At 44.6% G+C, this 20304-nt stretch overlaps 1 protein-coding gene across 1 annotated transcript in view; it reads left to right on the top strand.

Annotated features, from left to right (window-relative positions):
* LOC116987004 overlaps nucleotides 1–20304 on the top strand; it is a 248236-nt gene that overhangs the window by 177758 nt on the left and 50174 nt on the right. The window contains exons 6-10 of the mRNA XM_033042886.1: nucleotides 928–1245; nucleotides 3546–3866; nucleotides 5365–5685; nucleotides 16626–16946; nucleotides 19172–19492. Of these exons, the coding sequence (XP_032898777.1) occupies nucleotides 928–1245; nucleotides 3546–3866; nucleotides 5365–5685; nucleotides 16626–16946; nucleotides 19172–19492 (1602 nt within the window). The remainder of the gene's footprint in view (nucleotides 1–927; nucleotides 1246–3545; nucleotides 3867–5364; nucleotides 5686–16625; nucleotides 16947–19171; nucleotides 19493–20304) is intronic.

A 20304-nucleotide genomic window follows, 5' to 3' on the forward strand; every position in this document is an offset into this window, starting at 1 on the left:
GAGATAGAAACCTGCACTTATCACAACGGGTTGAGAGCATTCCATCAAATGTCTGCCTTCTGCCTTAAAAATGATTTTCTGGCTGCCGTTAAAGATCTCACAGTCACTTTGAGACAGAGAAAGCAACAAATACATTATGTTTGGATCCATCATCATTTAAAACCAAGGATGAAGAATTTCATGATCATGTTCATGATTTTAACTCTGTTAATTTGTGAGAGTCACTGGAATTCCAGTAATCTCACAAAATTTAGGTGGATTCTACTTGGCCGTCACTCCATCAGGTATAACGCTTACATTTGTCAAAGAGAATTTTGGAATGAAACTCCCGGTAGGTGTGGAGGCGTTCACAGTCCAGAAGAGAGTGTGAATGGTTTACATCAGCGAGACCAAGTGCAGCCAAGGCCAGTGCGTCTTAAACTATTTCAGTGTAATTCACCCTTGAGTCTTTATCACAAAATTTCATTCACCCTTGGGTGAACCATTCATCAGTTTAAGAAGCACTGACCTAGCCCAAAGTTTCGCTGAACACTTGTGCTTGGTTTGTCATGACCCAGAATAGCACTTGGTAGACTCTCCATCATCAACCTCCCCCGCTGATGCAGCGCAGCAGCAGTTTGCACCATCTGCACGATGCACTGCAGCAACTCACCAAGACTCCCTAGACAGCGCCTTCCAATTGCAACAGGCTCCGTGTTCAATGCATCATTCTTCACCATTCACATCCACATTGGCTGGGAAGCGCTTTGAAACGACCTGTGCAGGTGGTGAGGGACGGTGTACAGTTTCTGTCTCTCATCGCAATCTAGGTGGAATTCAACAGAGTTAAGAAAATGATTGGGCGGACTCCCCTGTACACATTGATGTATACTATAATGCATATGCTTGTGAAAGGCTAATATTGCTCTTCAATTTATGAACCTTCAGTTTCAGGTGCACTGTGGGCGGAGAGCGAAATAAGAGGGGTTGTGGGAAGAGTGATCACAATCGATTGTCACTATGCAGCAGTGTACCGCTCACACACAAAATACTGGTGCCCTGGGACAAGGCGCCAGTGTACACATTTAGGGGAAACAAATGGGAAACATGGACAGAGCGGAAGAGTGTCAATCACAGATAACCCGGCACGAGGAATATTTACTGTGACTGTGGAGGATCTTCGCTCTGGAGATACAGGATGGTACAGATGTGGAATTACTGCACCTGGCGAACTAACATTTAAAGTACATCTCCAAGTATCTGAAGGTAGGTTTCTCAATGAGTGACTCTATGCCTCCACTTTGGCATCCGCACAAACCATTTGTTAGGTGGGAGTCTGGTGCACAGTTCTGATCGCCGCTTTATAAAACAAAAGATGTGAAAGGTTTGGAGAGGGTACAGAAAATGTCACCGGGATATTTAGTTGTAGTTTATAAATGCAACCTGGAAACGAATCCTTTGGCACACCGAGTCCACACCGACTAGAGATCACCGGTCACACTAGTTCTATGTCGTTCCACTTTCCCATCCGCTCGCTACACACAATTCTACAATACCGGCATTCACGCACCTCAATAGTGCAACACTAGATGGGTGACCAAGCGTAGACCCGGAGAAACATGACATGAGTCCCGAGAACTCAACAGATTGGGTTCGGTCCTCCCGGAGCAGGCCGGCCCATTCCCCGCCAACACCTCAGCGATCACGCCCCCCCCCCCCCCCCCCCCCCCCCCCCCCCCCCCCCCTCCCCGCCTCGCTCTCTCTTAACCTTCCTCTGACCCGTCAATGCGCTACACCTTTCCATCTCCACCGCTTTCTGCTTTCCGAAGAGATCGTTCCCTCAGCAACTCCCTGGTCAACTCGTCTTTTCCCACCCGAACCACCTCGTGCCCAGGTACCTTCCCCAACAACTGCAGCGGATGCAACACCTGTCCCTATACCTCCTCCGTCCATTCCGTCCAAGGACTCCAACCGTCTTTTCAGGTGAGGCAGAGGTTCACTTGCATCTCCTCTAGCCCCATCTACTCTATCCGCTGTTCCAGGTGTGAACAAGCAGATACAGTAGATGGGAGACCAAGCGCAGGCTCGGCGATCGTTTCGCTGAACAACTCCGCTCAGTCTGCCTCGGCCTACGCTACTTCCCGATTGCTAAACACTTTAATCCCCCCTCCCATTCCCAAACTCACCTTTCTGTCCTGGGCCTCCTCCACTGTCAGAGTGAGGCCAAACGCAAATTGGCGGAACTGCACCTCATAATTCGCTTGGGCAGTTTACAATCCAGCGGTTAGAATATTAACTTCTCTAACTTCAAGTAACCCTTCATTTACCCGTCTCCATCCCGCACCGTCCTAGTTTGCCAGTTAGTTTCACTGTCCTGATTTTATTTTACTGATTGTATGCCTCGTTGTCACATTCCCTTCAGCAATGATCCATTCTACATTTTATTTTTACATTGTCACCTTTGATCTCTTGTTTTCACACCTTACCCTTCCATTTCTCTTCTGTCTCCCTTTCTCATGACTCTCGGGCTGAATAAGGGTCACGGTCCGAAACGTCACCCATTCCTTCTCTCGAGAGAAGCTACCTGCCCCGCAGAGTTACTCCAGCATTTTGTGTCTATTTAAAGGGATCGTAATTAATTTTCGCCTTTAAATTCCAAGGCATTGAATAGGGTTTTTGTCACGCTGGTCTTCGTCAGTGAGAACATTCAGAACATAATTTGAGATAATAAGCTTCAGACGTGTAGATGTTGAGTCCACACTTTGGGAATTGTGTTCAGCTTTATTCCCTCAGCTCCATGAAAAGTGCCGTTGAGGTGGACAGCGTGCAGAAAGGTTTTAGGGCGGCGCTGCCTGGACAGGATGTCATTGACGCAGGGAGCGATTGGACAAACTCAGACTTCATTCCTTGGTGTGGAAATGATTGAGCGAGGAACTTATAGAAATGTATCAATCACGAGATGCATGTTCATTTTCCCACGATGTGTGGGATGAGAAAGTGGAGGACAGACGTTATGGGAACGATTTAAAAAGGGGGGGGATAGTAAGGTGCAATTTACTGTAATGGCATGTTTTGTACAGGTGAGTGGCCGAAGCTGAACACAATTCGTCCAGGTTCGACCTCAACAACATATGTACAACTGAAACATAACATCCCAAATTCTGTTTTGAGGGACAACATTGTCCACACATTGGGTGATATTTATATGGAACCTGCTGCCAGAGGAAGTTGTTGAGGCAGTTGGAATAACAGCATTTTAAATACATGTTGGACAGTTGCGTAGTTTGGGATCATTGCGAGTGATAAAGGAGAAACGTGGACATATGGCTATGGCCTAGAAAAACATTTTGGTCGGCATGAATGAGCTGTTGTGATGGGCATCTTTCGTTTCTCTATATCTCTAACCTTCTTCGGTTTCTGGGCATCACACACTCACAGAGAGGTAGATGAGCCGGTGAGATATCAACCGGACGGTTCGGGCTGAGATAAAGGGCTGCTGAGATATAGCATGTGTTTGGTTTTGAACTGTTCATACAGGTGACTGAATGTTTGCACCATTCCCACAGAACCCGTGTCTGCTCCTGTGCTCAGATATCTGTCACCAGCAAATGCCTCACGTCTCGGAGGCTCAGTGTCAGTGTCGTGTGAGTCTGTCCGTGGATCCCTTCCCATCAATTACACATGGTTTGAGAAGAACGAGGATGGGTCTTTAACGATCTTGTCCGGCAATCAACTGGATCTGAGTTGTGAAATCCTCGGAGGTCAACACCGTCAATATTACTGCACAGCCTCAAATAATCATGGGACAAAATCCAGTGGAAGTCTCAAGGTGAAAATCTTCAAAGGAGAAGGAACGTGCAGTTATGTGACAGAAATGAACAATGCAGGTGAGTGTTAACTAATTCACCCTTGGGTGAACCATTCACCAGTTTAAGAAGCACTGGCCTAGGCCACAGTTTCGCTGAACACTTGTGCTTGGTCTGTCATGACCCAGAATCGCGCTTGAAAGACACCCCATCCTCAACCTCCCCCGCTGATGCAGAGCAGCAGCAGTTTACACCATCTGCACGATGCACTGCAGCAACTCACCAAGACTCCCTACACAGCGCCTTCCAATTGCAACAGGCTCCATGTTTAATGCATGTACAGCCATTCACACACCTCATTAGTGCAACAGTATCACCATCAACTATTTTATACAAGGACATTAAAAAGTTGTTGAGAGTGATACTGTTGCACTAATGAAGTGTTTGAATATTGGTATTCTAGAATTGTGGCATAGTTTCAGATTACAAAACTGCAGATTCTGGAAATATTAAACAAATAGAGATGGTGCTGCTGTGTACTGGTCCAGTGGCTGACATGGTAGTTCTTTCAGAGGGGAGGATGGAGAGCCACAGAGATGTACAAATCTGGTAAATGGATTGTGAGGAGAAGGAGCTTTTGACAGGCAATTTGGCTGTCGCTTTGAAATGTAGCATCTGAGTAGCTGACATTGTCCTCATCTGTACTGGAGTGTGTCAATGTCGATTCCCTTCAAAATTGCACTCCAGCATACACAGTTTGATTTTGATTAGACAAATGGGCAGCATCCTTGTTGTTTTCAATGTCTAACAGTGTTGCATAAACGATGCTCCCTTTTCCTGCTTGTAATTCCTGAAATGTACAAGAGAATCCAAGATGTGTCTGATGATTTGTCTGATTTGTGGTAAGTTTTAATCACCTTGTTTATAGAAAGATGCTGTTAAGTCGGATAGGATGCAGAGCAGATTTACAAGGATGTTGCGATGACTTGAGGGCCTGACTTCGAGGGACAGGTTATAGACAATAGGCAACAGAAAATTGAGCAGACTAGGACATTATTTCTTGGAGCGCAGTAGGATGAAGGATGATCTTATGGCAGCTACAAAATCATGTCATGAATAGATCGAGTAAATGCACAGTCTTTTGCCCAGAGTAGGAGAATCGAGAACCAGAGGACATAGTTTTAAGATGAGGGGGGAATGATTTAACAAGAACCTGGGGAGTAACGTTTTTGCACAAAGGTTGGTAGGTATATGAAACAAACAGCCGACAGATGTAGTTATGGCAGGTACTATCGCAACATTTAAGAATAATTTGGACAGGTACATGAATAGTATAAGTTTAGAGGGTTAAGGGCCAAGCAAGGGCAGGTGGAACTAGTGCAGATTGGGCGTGTTGGTCAGTGCGGGCAGGTTTGACTGAAAGGCCTGTTTCTACGCTGTATGACTGTGATTCTATGTGGATGGATGGGTCAGATTCCAACCAGGCAGCTCTGGCTAAGATACAGAGATGATGGATATTGGCGAGTGTTTGATTTTCAGATGTTCACTCCGTGTCTGACTGTTTGCTCCTTTCCCACAGAACCCGTGTCTGTTCCTGTGCTTGCATTTCTGTCACCAGCCAATGTTTCCAGTCTCGTGGGCTCAGTGACAGTGTCCTGTGAGTCGGTCCGGGGATCGCTTCCCATTAGCTACATCTGGTATGAAAAGACCCCATCTGGGGATTCAAAGATCTCAGACAACAATGCCCTGGATCTACATTGTCAATCCTTCAAACACCAGCACCATCAATATTATTGCACTGCCTCAAATGATAATGGAACCAAATCCAGTGAAATGGTCAACATGTGCATCTCCAGCACTGACGTACCCTGCAGTTTCGTAGTGAAAATCAACGGCAGTGGTAAGTAGTGGAGGGAATGGGGAGAAGAAGGGGAAGTGGAAGTGGGGTGGTTCATAAAATCACAAGTGATAGAAGCAGAAATAGACCATTCACTGGCCCCCTCACTGTCCATCTTTAAATCCTCCCTAAAAACATATTTTTATTCTTTGGCTTTCGACACTGGCTGAGGCATTGCTCCTGTTTTTAGTGCTTTTAATGTCTTTTAATTTTTAGTGTGTTTTTTATAGTCCTTCGTTTTACGGTTTTTAATGGTTTTTAATTGTTTGTAATAGCTTTTTGTTCATGATTTCTCATGTACAGCACTTTGTGGCAACTGTAGTTGTTTAAAGTGCTTTATAAATAAAGTTATTATTATTATTATTATTCAATCATGGATGATCTATCTTCCCCTCTTCACCCCATTCTGCTCCCGAAACCCCCGACACCCTGAAATCCATGCACGTTATTTAATTAACTTATCAAGATTAAAATGATGCAATTATAGCCCATTTGTCAATACTTGGTTGCTGGGCTCCAGACATAGATTTCCCAGTGCTGGTGTATGCCAGCTTCCCGGCTAGAACTTCCTCTTATGTTTACACTGCTTTAAACTAGGTTTGCAGTGACATCAGTCCAAGCACATGCATTTTCCCACCACCATCTCCACATGACCGACAATCAAATGTGGGAAGGTAACAGATATTATCCATAAATGTGGCCACAGTTAACTCCTAGATGGCGGTATCAGATTTGGTCCACTGTGTTAATGTTGACCATTCAGTACTATCGATACTAATCCCATTTACCAGCACCTCGTCCATTGTGGCAATCCAGGTACCTCAATCTTCTCGGTGTAAAAATATTTCTTGATACCCTTGAAACATCCTGCTCCTTAACTTAACCATATGTTCTCCACTTTTACACATATCTATGTTTCATCCCAACAATGGGCTAAGTGTTCGGCTGGCAACCGGAAGGTAGCTGGTTCGAATCCCGCTTGGAGTGCATACTGTCGTTGTGTCCTTGGGCAAGACACTTCACCCATCTTTGCCTGTGTGTGTGGATGTAATTATGTGAAGCACTTTGGGGTCAATGCAAGTTGACTAAAAATGTGCTATATAAATAAAGAAATTTAATTTAATTTAATATCTGTCATGCAAAATGTTCCCCAAAATACCCTGTCTATGCTGCTCACAGTTTTGCACACCTGTAATAGGTTCCCTCTCCCCACCTGTTCTGCATGGAATTTTATAAAATCCCTATCCAACCCCTCACCATCACTGTAATGTTTCATCCCAAGCAATACTCCTCTCAAGTGAAATTGGACCCTTTTGATTAGTTTGTGGATACATCGTGGAAGCAGGCTCTTCGGCCCACTGAGTACACAACGTCCAGTATTCACCAGTACACTAGTTCCATGGGGACAATTTACAGAAGCCAATTAACCAACAAACATGCACGACTTCAGATTGCGGCGAAATTGGAGAACTTGGAGAATACCCACGCGGTCACAGGGAGGAGGTACAAATTCCATACAGACAGCATCCGTAGTCAGGATCGAACCCGTGCCTCTGGCGCTGTAACGCAGCAACGCTACCGCTGCGCCACCGTGCCTACACCTGGAGCCAGATTTGTTACGAGCACTCCTGCTTGTTATGATCACATCTTCCATTTGCTGCAAATCACACTGAAGAAACATTAACCTGTCTGTTAAGCCTATCAACTCCTTTCATCGGAAATTCATACCTACTTATTGAACTGCAAGTGAAAAGCAGTGCAACTGACTTTTATTACCTTGTTCCAACAGGTCATGAATATTCCTGTGCAAATTCGATAACATCCAATTACTCTGCAAGGTAAACCGTTCTGTTTCCAATGAACGTTACAATGTACTAATTGCTGGCGTTTTGATTGGGGAATGCTTTATTTGGGAGAAAGTTGTGCCTTCCTTTCACTGGCATTAAATGTGTGAGAGTATTGATCTGAATGCACATTGGCACAGCCTGTAGAGCCAAAGTCTCACAACGCTACCACATAGATTCATTAGGTGCTGTCTGTGCGTGATCTGCATGTTTTGCCTTTAATTGTGTTGGTTTCATTTAAGTGCTTCAGTTTCCTCCCAGCTCCCAAAGATGTGCCAGTTGTAAATTGCCCGTGTGTACAGGAAAGCGGTTGAATCTGTGAAGAATGGGCATGGCCGGGGAAAGGGGGGGGGGGGGGGGGTCGTTGTTGCACGGTAGTGGTACTTGGTGAGAAAGTGGGGGAAATAAAAATAGGATTGACACGGGAATCGTGTGAAAGCAGTTGACTGAAGGGCCAAATGGCCTTTGTCTATACTGTTTCTCTTTGGGTCTTTGATCCAATGAAACCAAATATCAGGAAACATAGTCAATGAAAGTGAGAACACTTTGTTTTTTATCTTATTACAATTGAAATAGATCTGGCTTTCTATCGCATTCTTGTGTGATATTTGCGTTAGGAAATAAGAACGTTAATAAAAGCCACGCCGATATGAACGAACCTGTAACCGATTTTTCTAGCACGATTTCCCCATCCACACACCTACCGCGTTAATCCAAGTAATATCGAGGGTGTGAGATTAAGCATTATCATTTTAAATTAATTTTATTAATTGGTCTCATCTGTTTCCATATTTATTGCCCATCCCCCTTCCACCATTTGAATTAATCCTTTTTTTTAAAAATTATTCCTGTCTATCCATATGGATTTTATTATAAACTTCCTTGCAGCTGCATTTTCTTTCTTCCAGGGTATTACACTGTCCTTTGTATCCTTCCACATCCCCAGTTTCCCTCTCCAGTGACTCCCAGTCTGAAGAAGGATCTCGACCCAAATCCTCACGCATTCACTCTCTCCAGAGATGCTGCCTCTCCCGCTGTATTTCTTCAGCAATTTGTGTCTATCTACTCTGTATTAACTGTATTCACTGCTCCATCTGATGACTTATTTATCTGTCTTCTCCAAATCCATTTAACGGTGTAATCTCTCATTCTCAGCCTTGCAGCCATGCTCCAGCAATGTAGTAATTGGTGATCACGAGTTGCCACCCCCCCCCCCCCCCCCCCCCCCCCCCCCCCCCCCCAGTCCAACTCCCGTTATTTCTCCAACCTGGTCTCCATTGACTCTGCTGCTTCGCCCCGCTCCATTTCACCAAGACTATGAAGCAAATAACAGGTGAATGTTTCAAAGGTAAACCGTCACGTTTTCTCCCAGTGATTCTGTATCTCTTGCCCTTTACCCAGTTACATCTTATGGGAAGTGGGGCGCCGGCTGTACTTTCAACTGCTTGTGATCTGGAATATCGCAACCGAGGTGCGCACAAGAGGCTCTAAGGTAGGTTTAATTGTCATCATGTTCATTAAACATAGGAGCAGAATTAGACCATTCAGCCCATCATATCTAATCCGCCCCAATCACTGCTAATCTATACCTTCCCTCTCGATCCCGTTCCTGTGGCTTCTCCCCATAACCCTTGTCTTCCTTATTTATCAAGAATATCAAAATATCCGCCTTAAAAATATCAATTGATTTGGATAGATACAAAAATGCTGGAGTAACTCAGCGGATCTGGCAGCATCTCCGGTGCGAATTGACTTCGCCTCCACAGCCTCCTGTGGCAATGAAATCCATAGATTCACCACCCTCTGCCCTAAGTAATCCCTTCTCTTCGCCGAATGTTTCCAAACGGTTTCTATTAACGCTTTCAAACATCCTGTCAATTGATAGAAACAAAAACCGTGCACGTTTTCATACCCTGAAGTTAAACCAAATCTCTATGTAGATGATATCACGAGATTTTGTCAGGTTGTACGTGTGCAGGGTGGATTTCTGTGCCCGGTGTGGATTCTTTGGGGTCCATCTTCCAGACATCAATGTGTTGGGAGTGGTCGGGTCAAATAAAGCGTGGTTCCCACTGTCAGTCAGTCTGATGACCTCACATTGTCTTTTGCAGAGACGCGATGAGCCAGAACATCGCCATTCGACCCACGAATTACAATGAAGACTCCTAGCTTGCACCATCTTAATTTTTGTCACCTCTTCCAAGGATTCTTTCGTCAGCTTCGAACTATTGTTTTAACCTTTGCGTGGTTTCTGCTGTTCCTGAGTCTTATACTATATTAAACGCATACAGCTTCGTGGAAAATGAAACGTCTTTCACTGATTAATGAATAATAATGCACCAGCATGCTTCTTAATAAATGGTTGTTGGCAAAAAATGATTTGTCTAATTTGTTTTGTTTAGACTGCAACTTTAGTGATGAAGAACAGACTGCAATCAGACTGCTGGATAATCCTCATGTTGCCAAACGTTAAAGGCGTTTAGGAAATACAATCAATTAATATTTCACACCATGCAATCCCATAAGGACAACATTATGCAACGAGTTTGTTCAGACGATAAGCCTTATTTGTCTCTCCACAGATGCCGACTGAGGTGCTAAGCACACCCATCATCTGCAAATTTAATTTCCGATGTGCAACTAATGTTTAGATAGGAAGGAACTGATGATGCTGGTTTAAACTGAAGATGGACATAAATTAGCATAGAAACATAAAAACGTAGAAAATCGGTGCAGGAAGAGGCCATTCGGCCCTGCGAGCCAGCACCGCCATTCATTGTGATCATGGCGGATCGTCCCCTATCAATAACCCACGTCTGTCTTCTACCCATATCCATTGATTCCACTAGCCCCTAGAGCTCTACCTAACTCTCTCTTAAATCCATCCAGTGACATGGCCTCCACTGCCCTCTGTGGCAGGGAATTCCATAAATTCGTAACTCTCTGGGTGAAAACGTTTTTTCTCACCTCAGTCTTAAATGACCTCCCCTTTATTCTACGACTGTTGCCCGTGGTTCTGGACTCGCCCAACATTGGGAACATTTTTCATGCATCTAGCTTGTCCACTCCTTTTATATTTTTATATGTTTCTATAAGATATCCCCTCATCCTTCTAAACTCCAGTGAATACAAGCCCAGTCTATTCAATCTTTACTCATATGACAGTCCCGCCATCCCAGGGATCAATCTCCCGAATCCACGCTACACTGCTTCAATCACAAGGATGTCCTTCCTCAATTTAGGAGACCAAAAATGTACACATTACTCCAGATGTGGTCTCACCGGAGCCCTATACAACTGCAGATGAACCACTTTACTCCTATACTGAAATCGTCTTGTTATGAAGACCAAATTGCTAGTTAACACAGCGTGACAGGCGGCATCTGTGGATAGACCAGGTAGATTTAGGCGAGTTGAGCGGCAGTGTTCAGCGAAACGATCGCCGAGCCTGCGCTTGTTCTCGCTTCTCGGTGATCTACCTGATACCTCGGTCGCTAAATACTTTAACGCCCCCTCCCATTCCCACACTGGCATTTCTGTCCTGGCCATCCTCCATTGTCAGATTGAGTCCGAGCGCAAATTGGAGGAAGAGCACCTCATATTTCGCTTGGGCAGCTTACACCCCAGCAGTATGACCCCCCCCCCCCCACCCTCCCCACCCTCTCCACTTCTCCGATCAGTCTGACAGTGTCCATTTCTACATTTTCAATTGGATCTGCATATCCTTTGCCCGTGTTCACACCTTACAATTCCTTATCCAAGTATTCCCCTCTCCCCTGCCATCAGTCTGAAGAAAGGTCTCGACCCGAAACGTCACTCGTTCCTTTCATCCAGAGAAGTTGCTTATACCCCTGAGTTACTCCAGCATCTTGTACGGCATTTTTTTAAAAATTTTGATTGAACGATACAGCATGAATACAGACCATTTGGCCCACCGAGTCCACGTCAAGCAGCAATGAACGGTATGCCTACTTTGAAGAAATTCCCTTAGTTCTTAGTATTACTGGATCTCAGTGCTGCATTTGACACGGTCGACCACACCATATTACTAGATTACTATATTTTTTGTACACCATATTACTAGACCGATTGGAAAACTGGGTTGGACTTTCTGGCACAGTACTAAACTGGTTTGAATCCTACTTAAACAACAGGGACTACTTTGTATCAATAGGTAATTACACCTCAGAGCGGACAATTATTACAGGCGGAGTTCCCCATTCTGGAGCCTCTTCTGTTTAACATGAACGTGCTCCCACTGTCTCAGATTATGGAAAACAACAACATAAATTACCATAATTATGCAGACGACACACAAATGAACATAATTTCACCAGGGGGCTATGGACCAATCCGAATACCGAGTAAGTGCATCGAACAAATCAACGACTGGATGTGCCAAAACTTTTTTTCTATTAAACAAAGACAAAACTGTGGTAGTTGTTTTTGGAGCCAAAGAGGAACGATTGAAACTCAATCCTCAACTTCAATCGGCAATGTTAAAAACCACGGACAAAGTCAAAATTCGTGGTGTAACCGTGGACTCAGACCTGAATTTCAACAGCCACTTTAGGACAATTACTATATCAGACTACTATCACCTTAAGAATATATCAAGGTTTAAAGACTTATGTTTCAGCAGGATTTGGAAAAACGTGTCCATGCATTTATCTTCAGTAGACTTGACTACTGTAATATTATCCTCACAGATCTCACTGAAAAATCGATTAGACAGCTGCAGTTGATTCAGAACGCTGCTGCTCTATAAGACCAAGAAAGTAGATCTCAACACTCCAATTTTGAGCTCTTTATACCGGTTTCAATTCTGTCAAAGAATTGTTTTAAAAATATTACTGTTTGTTTATAAAGCACTGAATGGTCTAGGGCCAAAATACATTTTTGATCTTCTGCTACATTATGAACCATCCAGACCACTGAGGCCGCCTGGGACAGGTCTGCTTTATGTCCCCAGAGTCAGAGCTGAACATGGAGAAGCAGCGTTTAGTTTTTATGCACGACGTATATGTAACAAACTTCCTGAAAAATGCAGATCTGCTCCAACTCTCAGCCTTTTAAATCGGGGATGAAGACTTTGCTATTTGACGTTGCTTTTAATTATTTTTAATTTTAATTAAATTAAATAATTATTAATTTCAAACACTGCACTGCAATTTTTATTCTTGTATTTTGTGCCTTATTCTATTTTAGCTTGTTTTTATTTTCTATGCTCTTTAATTACATTTTAATTGCTTCAGATTACTTTTTAATGCTTTGTGTAATGCACTTTGAAGTGTCTTGTTGCTGAAATGTGCTATATGAATAAACATGCTTGCTTGCTTGCTAGGGTAGTGTTAATGTGCGGCGATCGCTGGTCAGTGTAGACTCGATGGGCTGAAGGGCCTGATTCCGCGCTGTTTCTCTAAACTAAACTAAACTAAACTAAACTAGTGGAAAGTCTATTCTTGTGCAGAACAAAATGGTTAAGTTGCAGCTTGCAAAGGGCGGGGTGTGAAACTGCAAATACATTGTGTTGCTTTCCTCAGTCTGACTTGTGACTGTAACCCCGCCCATGAAGGAACTGTGAAGGATGTTGTTTGGAAATAAGAAATGGCGACATGCAAAAATGAAGTAACCGCCATAAAGTTCGGAAAGATTCAAGGATTGCTTTGGGTAAAATGTCCCACTGACAAAGATAAACATTCTCCACATATTAAGCGGGGTGGGGGGGGGGCGGGGGGGGGTGGGGGCGAGGAGATGAGACCAGAGGCTGCTTTGAACTCACAAACGCCCAGGTCAGGGATATCAGAGGGGTGCTCAATAGGCAGAGTTACTTGCAGATGCTGTGGTCAAACTGATGTGCTTGTGGATTCAAGTGGCGTTTGTTAATGGTCTAATCGGAGGAATGATCTTGAATTGGAGATTGTCCCCACTGCAAGACATCCTAAAGTGCCTCACAGATAGTGAGAGATAATCGGTCAGAGATGCCACAGATGGACCCAAAATACTGGATCAAATCAGCGGAATAGGCAGCATCACTGGAGGGAAAGAACGGGTGACATTTCGGTGCCACTGTTGATTTTAGCGATGGGTGCTGACTTGGAATGTATTTTAATCTAACAGCAGGACAAATTTGTTCATTTATTTCTTTACACTGAATTGTTCTGCAGTGCTGACACTTTGTTGGCGCTGCTGAAACAAGGGTGTGTAGACTCGTATCTCTGAACCGCATCTTGCGAGCAGCTCGGTGTAACACTGTTTGCTGAGCAATGTTTGCAGAAGTCATGGGTCAATGGCGAATGAAGACATAATGTATTTGTTTTGCTGCATCGTCGGTTCCTCTGTAGTGTTTTAGTTGGGCAAGTAAACAGGAAATAGATCCCAACACAAGATCCTTTACTGAGGGTCGCCAACTCTCAGCTAACATTAGTGCGGACACGTCAGTGTGTTACACCGATACCACGTGATGCACAACATTACCATTGATGTACACAACCCGAATAACTGTACTGTTCCCCTGTAAAACAGCACACCCAGAACGATAGCCCGCAGCAGATGTTAGGATATATTATAATGCAACTAGTTGCCTACAGAATGAAATCGTTGCAAGCAGATGTACACAATCAGCCAATAGAATGCACATGAACATATCTAATAATTTATTAGCTCTGCGTTGCAAATAATACAAGTTAACAATTCAATTCACCGTGCATATTCTACCTTGCTTTAACTTCACTACGTGTATCACTTCACCCTTGTTTGAGTTACATTACACATGTCAGTTACATTCCACATCCCGCTTTCCCAGCTGATCTCCATCCTGTGGTAATTCTAGACAAAATTCTTCACAGTCCACTACACCATTAATTGTCATTTACAAAACATGAATATCATGACAATAGTGTTTCAAAGTTGGAATTAAATAGTTGATGTAGAGAGAGAAGAGGCTCAAACTCCAATTAACCTCAGCTGATTTCGGGTCAAAAGCCCCTACTTCCTAACGCCAGCTTCCTGTTATGCCCCTTGTCACCAGCAATATGCCAAAACAAAAGTTCAAATTATTTTATTTTTGATCTGCCGATCCACTTACAAAATCATCAAGAGGGCATGATCCGGAAGTGTACACATCTTAGAAGTATCTACTCTTCTAAATGTCATATTTTAACCAACGTATCATTGTTTACATGAAGGGTCCCGACCCGAAACGTCACCAATCTATTTTCTCCAGGGGTGCTGCCTGGCCCGCAGAGTTGCTCCTATCACTATTCAGCGTTCACAGACTCTGAGTACAGAGATAACCGCCGCTCCATCCTTATGGATACATCATACTTGACGAAGTGGCTGAAGCAGCTGCAATACCAACGTGTATCGGGCACTTGGACAGGTCCATGGATAGGGAAGGTTTAGGGAGATATGGATCATATTTGACCAACTTAGATGAGCATATTGGTTTAACGCGTTGGGGAGAAGGGCCTGTTTCCCGCTGTATGACTCTGTGAACATCTGACCCAACCATTTGCTAAATATAACCCTGAGCCTTTCACACTGTAACGTGTCGAGCTGCTACTGGCTCGCCGTGGTTCACGATCTGACTTCCTGTTCCCTTCTTCCTCATTGCTATTTGAGAGATTCGGTTTTATCTGAGAGCTCAGAGCTGAGCGACAGGCAGAAAAGTGCTGGCCTTCTCCCTATGGATAAAACAATGTGGATTCCCATTTTTCTCATCTCCGCGCTACCCGGTGAGTGAAAGCCAGATCTTGATATTCCAATGATCAATGTTAGTTGGGGTCCCGTGCACCCTTTCCACAGCAGAGATGGTTGGTGTGTGTGTAGACATGTAATGGGGCAGATGGAAGTCAGTGCATTGTGGTGATGGATCTGAATTCACATTTGAATATATAGACTTTGTTCGAGTATTGATGAAAGGCATAAAATAGCGAATAAATTTGGAGCAGATACTCCAAGACACCTGGACCAAAGAACAGAGGTTCCAACATCACAAGGAAGTTAATTCTACACTAACAAAATGTGTTTAAAACTGAGATGGAAGTCACGATTGTGGACTCATTGTGTCAGTTCAAATATTCCCTGCATTTGTCCAACTCAACTCTGTCGTAAACCCAACAATTCCCCGGAGTCTAAAACTGAACCACGGTCCTCGCTCTATCCACCCACTCCCAAATCTCTCTCCATCCTCTCTCCCGTCCGCGGCACAGTCGTGCTGAAAGGTCCAAGGAGAGCCGGGGTCATTGGGAGTAGAACCTGTCCCAGATGACCAGCGGGTTCCAAATTCAGTTTAGTTTATTGTCACGTGTACCGAGGTAGAGTGTTTTTGTTGCGAGCTAACGCAGCCAGCAGAAAGACAATCCATGACTGTTATCGATCCTCTTACAGTGCATAGATACATGAAAAGGAAATAACGTTTAGTGTAAGGTAAAGTCAGCAAAGTCCGATCAAGGGTAGTCCGGGGATCATCAGAGAGGTAGATGGGAGTTCAGCACCGCTCTCTGTTTGTGGTTGGATGATTGAGATGCCTGATAACAGCTGGGATGAAACTGTCCCTGAATCTGGCGGTGTGCGTTTTCACGCTAGTAACGCTCTCCAGTAAGGGGCCCGCTTTATTGTAACTCGTCCGTCCTCTGTCCTCAGTCATGGCGTTGTAAAGGCCGTGAATGTCTAAACACGGGTCCGGCCCAGTGTCGGTTGAGAGATGAATGTTGGCAGCGCAGCCGGCGGCACCGCCAATGAAATAGCAAAGCGGGGTCTTTCTGTGGGGAGAGATGCCGGGCACCGCCTGGGATTGTTGAAAGGCAGCTCCTGCAACACTGCCGCGCTCTCTCAGTACCGCACTGCGATCCCAGCCCAGTTTCTGCTCAGGGATCTGGAGTGGGAAGTGAACCCTAATTGTACTGATCCGGGGACAGAACACTGACACATCTGGTACAATAACTGCACTGCCTGCACTTCAGACCAGAGACATTGGCCGTGAAGCAATATGACACATCGTGGAACCATTTAAGTTTTCTTTCGTGTAATCTTCAAAATATATCTATTTCCATTAAACAGTTCATTTGCTCTCCATCTGAAACTTTCTCCCTTCAGTTTCAGGTGCAATGTGGGGAGAGAGGAATGTAAGAGGAGTTGTGGGAAGAGCGATCACAATCGATTGTCACTATGAAGAATATTACCGCTCAGACACAAAATACTGGTGCAATGGGTGGACTATCCACTGTAAAGTTTTAGTGGATACAAATGGACAACACGGACGGAGTGGAAGAATGTCAATCACTGATAACCCGTCACGAGGAATATTTACTGTGACTGTGGAGGATCTTCAGTCTGGAGAATCAGGATGGTACAAATGTGGAATTGATCAAGTTGGCACGGATCCATTCTTTAACGTACATCTCCAAGTATCTGACGGTACGTTTCGCAGCGATTGACTTGAAGTCTCCACTGAAATGCCCGATCCATGTTTTCTCCGGGAAGTGTCACTTCAAGTGGGATGCTCAGCACATTTCCCTGCCTCTGAGCTGTAAAATAAATTGCCACTCTGTCAGAGGTTTGCATTCCCACTCAAACTAATGATCCGACAGATACAGATCAGTGAGAAACAAGTGTTGCTCATGGACTGAACACCCGGAGAATCATAAACAGGGAATGTGTCCCCAGAACTCAACGGACTGCGTACAATGCTCCCGGAGCAGAGCAGCCCGCTCCCGCCCCCACCTCAGAGATCAGTCACTTCCTCCCCACATCGCACTCTCTCTCTCCCTCTGCCCCGTCAATGCGCCCCCACCCCCAGCAGCCACTGTCCACTCATAGCTCGGCTACCAGCCAGCCTCTCCACCCGGTCATTTCCCTGGTGGTAAGGAGAATAATTCATCTTTCGCCCCATCAGCCGTCGCACACAGCATATAATCCTCCAACATTTTCGCCACTTCCATCGGAATCCCACAACTAGCCACATATTTCCATCTCCACCGCTTTCTCCTCTCCGAATAGACCGTTCCCTGATGCAACACCTGGCCCCATACCTCCTCTGTTCACTCCGTCTAAGGACTCCAACAGTCTTTTCGGGTGAAGCAGAGGTTCACTGGCATCTTCTCTAAACTCTTCTATTATACCGGCTGTTCCAGGTGTGAACAAGATTGGAGACCAAGCGCAGACTCGGCGATCGTTTTGCTGAACAACTCCGCTCAGTCTGCCTCGGCCTACGCTAATTCCCGTTTGCTAAACACTAACTCCCCCTCCCATTCCCAAACTTACCTTTCTGTCCTGGACCTCCTCCACTGTCAGAGTGAGGCCAAACGCAAATTGGAGGAACAGCGCCTCATATTTCGCTTGGGCAGCTTACAACCCAGCGGTTTACATATTGACTTCTCAAACTTCAAGTAACCGTTGTTTTACCCCTGTCTCAATCCCACCCTAGTTCTCCATTTAGATTCACTGTCCTCTTCGTTATATTTTACTGATTGTATGCCTCGTTGTCACCTTCCCTTCGTCTGACAATGATCCATTCTGCATTTTCGTTTAATATTGTCAACTTTTAGCACTTGTTCACACTCCTTACTCTTCCATTACTCTTCTGTCACCCTCAACACGACTCTCAGGCTGAAGAAGGGTCTCGATCCGATTCTTCACCCATTCCTTCTCTCGAGAGATGCTGCCTGCTCCGCTATGATACTCCAGCCTTGTGTGTCTAGCTTAAATGGATCGTTATTCGTTTTCGCCTTTAAATTCCAAGGCATTGAATAGGGTTTTTGTCACGCTGGTCTTCAACAGTGAGAACATTCAGAACATAATTTGAGATAATATGCTTCAGTCGTGCAGATGTTGAGTCCACATTTTGGGAATTGTGTTCAGCTCTAGTCCCTCAGCTCCATGAAAAAGGTGGAGGTGGACAGCGTGCAGAAAGGTTTTAGGGCGACGCTGCCTGGACAGGATGTGATTAACGCAGGGAGCGATTGGACAAACTCATACTTTATTCCTTGGTGTGGAAATGATTGAGCGAGGAACTTATAGAAATGTATCCATCACGAGAAGCATGTTCATTTTCCCACGATGTGTGGGATGAGGAAGTGGAGGACGGACGTAATGGGAACTATTTAAAGAGGGGAGAATAGCAAGGTGTCACTTACTGTAATGACATGTTTTGTACAGATGAGTGGCCGAAGCTGAACACAATTCGCCCAAGTTCGACCTCAACAACATATGTACAACTGAAACATAACATCCCAACCTGTTCTGAGGGACAACATTCGCTACACATTGGGTGATATTTATATGGAACCTGCTGCCAGAGGAAGTTGTTGAGGCAGTCAGACTAACAGCACTTAAAATACATTTTAGGACAGTTGCGTAGACTGGGATCATTGCGAGTGATAAAGGAGACACGTGGACATATGGAAATAGCCTAGAAAGACATGTTGGTCGGCATAAATTACCTGTTGTGATGGGCATCTTTCGTTGCTCTATAACTCTAACCTTCTTCAGTTGGTGGGCTTCGCACACTTACAGAGATGTAGATGAGCCGGTGAGATATCAACCTAACGATTCGGGCTGAGATAAAGGGCTGCTGAGATTTAGCATGTGTTTTGTTCTTAACTGTTCATACAGGTGACTGAATGTTTGCTCCATTCCCACAGAACCCGTGTCTGCTCCTGTGCTCAGATATCTGTCACCAGCAAATGCCTCACGTCTCGGAGGCTCTGTGTCAGTGTCGTGTGAGTCTGTCCGTGGATCCCTTCCCATTCATTACACATGGAGTGAGAAGAACGAGCATTGGGTTTCAACGATCTTGTCTGGCAATCAACTGGATCTGAGTTGTGAAATCCTCGGAGGTCAACACCGTCAATATTACTGCACAGCCTCAAATAATCGTGGATCAAAGCCCAGTGAAATAGTCAACGTGAAAGTCTTCAAAGGAGCAGGAACGTGCAGTTATGTGACAGAAATGAACAATGCAGGTAAGTGTTATTTTCTCGTAGGAATATTGTTTCACAATTCCTCTCGTGTTATTGGGGCTGCTGCTTTTCACCTTGTGGTGATGTTCGTGGGGTTCTAGGTATTTACAGGCAGCATCATTGCAGCCACCGTGAGCTCATGGTTTAAAATGTGGGAGTTGTTTGGGGAACCGGCAAATTATTGCCTGTTGCTTTCACCTGGGAGGTGTTGACCTTCAAAAGGAGATAGAAACCTGCACTTATCACAACGGGTTGAGAGCATTCCATCAAATGTCTGCCTTCTGCCTTAAAAATGATTTTCTGGCTGCCGTTAAAGATCTCACAGTCACTTTGAGACAGAGAAAGCAACAAATACATTATGTTTGGATCCATCATCATTTAAAACCAAGGATGAAGAATTTCATGATCATGTTCATGATTTTAAATCTGTTCATTTGTGAGAGTCACTGGAATTCCAGTAATCTCACAAAATTTAGGTGGATTCTACTTGGCCGTCACTCCATCATGTATAAGCCTTACATTTGTCAAAGAGAATTTTGGAATGAAACTCCCGGTAGGTGTGGAGGTGTTCACAGTCCAGAAGAGAGTGTGAATGGTTTACATCAGCGAGACCAAGTGCAGCCAAGGCCAGTGCGTCTTAAACTATTTCAGTGTAATTCACCCTTGAGTCTTTATCACAAAATTTCATTCACCCTTGGGTGAACCATTCATCAGTTTAAGAAGCACTGACCTAGCCCAAAGTTTCGCTGAACACTTGTGCTTGGTTTGTCATGACCCAGAATAGCACTTGGTAGACACTCCATCATCAACCTCCC

Source organism: Amblyraja radiata, chromosome 24 (genome assembly GCF_010909765.2).
Source record: "Amblyraja radiata isolate CabotCenter1 chromosome 24, sAmbRad1.1.pri, whole genome shotgun sequence".
In the NCBI taxonomy this organism is placed as follows: Eukaryota; Metazoa; Chordata; class Chondrichthyes; order Rajiformes; family Rajidae; genus Amblyraja; species Amblyraja radiata.